The 2,318-nt window shown below is 38.2% G+C and overlaps 1 protein-coding gene across 1 annotated transcript in view; it reads right to left on the reverse strand.

The window, feature by feature from the left end:
• Nucleotides 1-1,469: 1,469 nt before the first annotated feature.
• Nucleotides 1,470-2,318, reverse strand: part of LOC134846770 (uncharacterized transmembrane protein DDB_G0289901-like) — a 4,527-nt gene continuing 3,678 nt past the window's right edge. Inside the window, exon 2 of the mRNA XM_063864161.1 lies at nucleotides 1,470-2,125. Coding sequence (XP_063720231.1) covers nucleotides 1,470-2,125 — 656 coding nt within the window. The remainder of the gene's footprint in view (nucleotides 2,126-2,318) is intronic.

Below are 2,318 nucleotides of genomic sequence, written 5' to 3' on the forward strand. Positions count from 1 at the left end.
TTAAAGTGGTAGGATTTTTTTTGTACTACTGTTACTGCGACTGGCAACCCTTTTTGTTAATATACATTTAATAAAAATTGAAAGAAAAATTTCATACGAAATGATAGATGCAAATTCGAAATTTGTCCGGATAAAAAACCATACTGAGCACAATTGCTGCGTCATTTCATTGAAAGTGAGAACAAGATTGCTGTTTCTCAAAAAAGTATGGACAGAACATGCTCTTTTATCTTGTGATATAGTGATACATTATTTCTGTAATTGATAGAATGTACACACAACAGGAATCGCCACAAGGATAGGATTTTGAAATATTTTCCATGATATAATAACACTTAGAGGCAAAATAACTGGCAGCCAACAACTTCTTCCACAAGTGGCAACATCAATGGTTTTACTTGAATCAATCAGATCGTATGTTTTTCCATTTTTCTACTAAATCATTCAAATCGTATGGAAGTTGTATTTGTTTAGTTTTAATCAGAACTGATTTCGTTCTCTTTATATAAGGTAAAAATTCATTTCTCAAAACAGCACAACTAAGAGCTCATTTGAACATTATTCATTCAAAAAAATAGGCTAAATATATTGAAATTCTCACTGAAGAAATTCAACTTTTCAATTTTTTGAAGAAAAAAATCAGTAAATTCCACTTCTGCAATTCAGATGAGCCTTAAATAATAATAATTAAAGTGGGGGATTTGTAGGTTATATTTTTGAATCGTTAAGTTAGCGACAGACATGATGGCATAAACTGGACAGATATGTGGAAACAGGGAAACAAAAGGGGGGGGGGTTCTTTTTCATCAGGAACTTTTTAAACAACATTAGCTTATCTGGTGGATCTATTCAACAACACCCTCCCCCTTACTATGCAATAGCTGCACTCACGCATGTTAGAAAGAATGTGGGGGTGGGTATGCGGTCCACTCGGATAGATTATAACATTGGTGGGATTGTTTCAGCGTGATCTAATCCTTGTTTAACCAGGGCATTCCTTGAATAGAGATTTTGTATCGAAGGTTTAAAAGACGGAAGATAGGGCTTGTTAAACAGATCTCAGGAACTTCTGGAAGCTAAGTGAAAATGTGCACATGATTGAGTATCTGACAGCAATGGTTGATAAATTGTTGAAGGGAAAGCGAAATATACACAAAACACCGAAACAGAATATGAAGTTTGACTAGTTTTACTTTTTAGCACCATATGAAAAATAAACTTTGTGATAATAAGTATGTTTTTAACGCTTCTATCAAACAGAAATATATCATAGGTTGGCGAAACTATGGAAAATTAGCTTTATTACTTCTGAAGTTTTCTATATAGATTGAAAGCTTTTAATTTACACTTTAAATCAACTGCACGAAGTAATGATTATGGAAACGGTAGAGATAAATGAAAATAAGTTATTTAATCTAAATATCAATATCAATACTCTAAATAAAATAGCCCAATTCTGACAGGTCAGATCAAGTTGAAGTCCCGCTCAGCAGTTTTTCCAATTCATCTGCTGATCGATTTAGAAACGCGGCTGATTCTCGGTAGCTTTTCACTAAACTTCTGATCGAGTCAGTTTCAGATTTGGGCGAAGTTGAGGTCGAGTTTGTCCCCAAGTTGTTCGCCACCCCCGAAGCCACCAAAGTGCCGTTGACGGCCGTTGTTCCGCTAGAGTTCAGCCCGGGTGAGCCCAGAAGGTTAGTCAAGTTTGGAGGTGACATTTTGGCAGCCGAGGAGTTTGCAGTGGTCGATCCGCCGGACGAAGAAGAGAGAGACGACAGTCCGTTCGACAGGTTCCCATTTGCACTTCGCGTGCTTGGCGAGGAACGACTTGTTGTTCCGCTAGCACTGCCGTTGCTTCCCACGACGCCTCCGCTTGATGTGACGGAGTTGTTGTGGTGCTGTGATTTCTGTGAGGAGGAATTTGATGATGATGATGAATTTTTGGATCCGGAAGAGGACGAGGGCGAGGAATGGGAGTTGGCGGTGCTTGGTTGACTGGGCGGGGTAGTGATGTTGGGGGATCCGCCGTTAGAGAGAAGAGATCCGTTGAGAGAGCCACCTGAACCCCCCAGTTGGTTCCGAAGAGTGTAGAGAGGATCAAAAGGTTTTTTACTCGCCGGCTCACCTGAACCAACAATCGCTAATGAATGAAAGTTGAAACAAATTTTGAATAACTTTTACTTATTTTTTTTCAATCAATAGTCATATTGCTTGCATATGATCTTTAGTTTTTGCTGAAAATAGCGAACAAAATATTCGTTTTTCTTGAAACAGCTTGAAACTCAAATGAAAGCAAACTCGTTGAGAGCAAACAAGAG

This window comes from Symsagittifera roscoffensis, chromosome 5 (genome assembly GCF_963678635.1).
Source record: "Symsagittifera roscoffensis chromosome 5, txSymRosc1.1, whole genome shotgun sequence".
Lineage (NCBI taxonomy): Eukaryota > Metazoa > Xenacoelomorpha > Acoela > Convolutidae > Symsagittifera > Symsagittifera roscoffensis.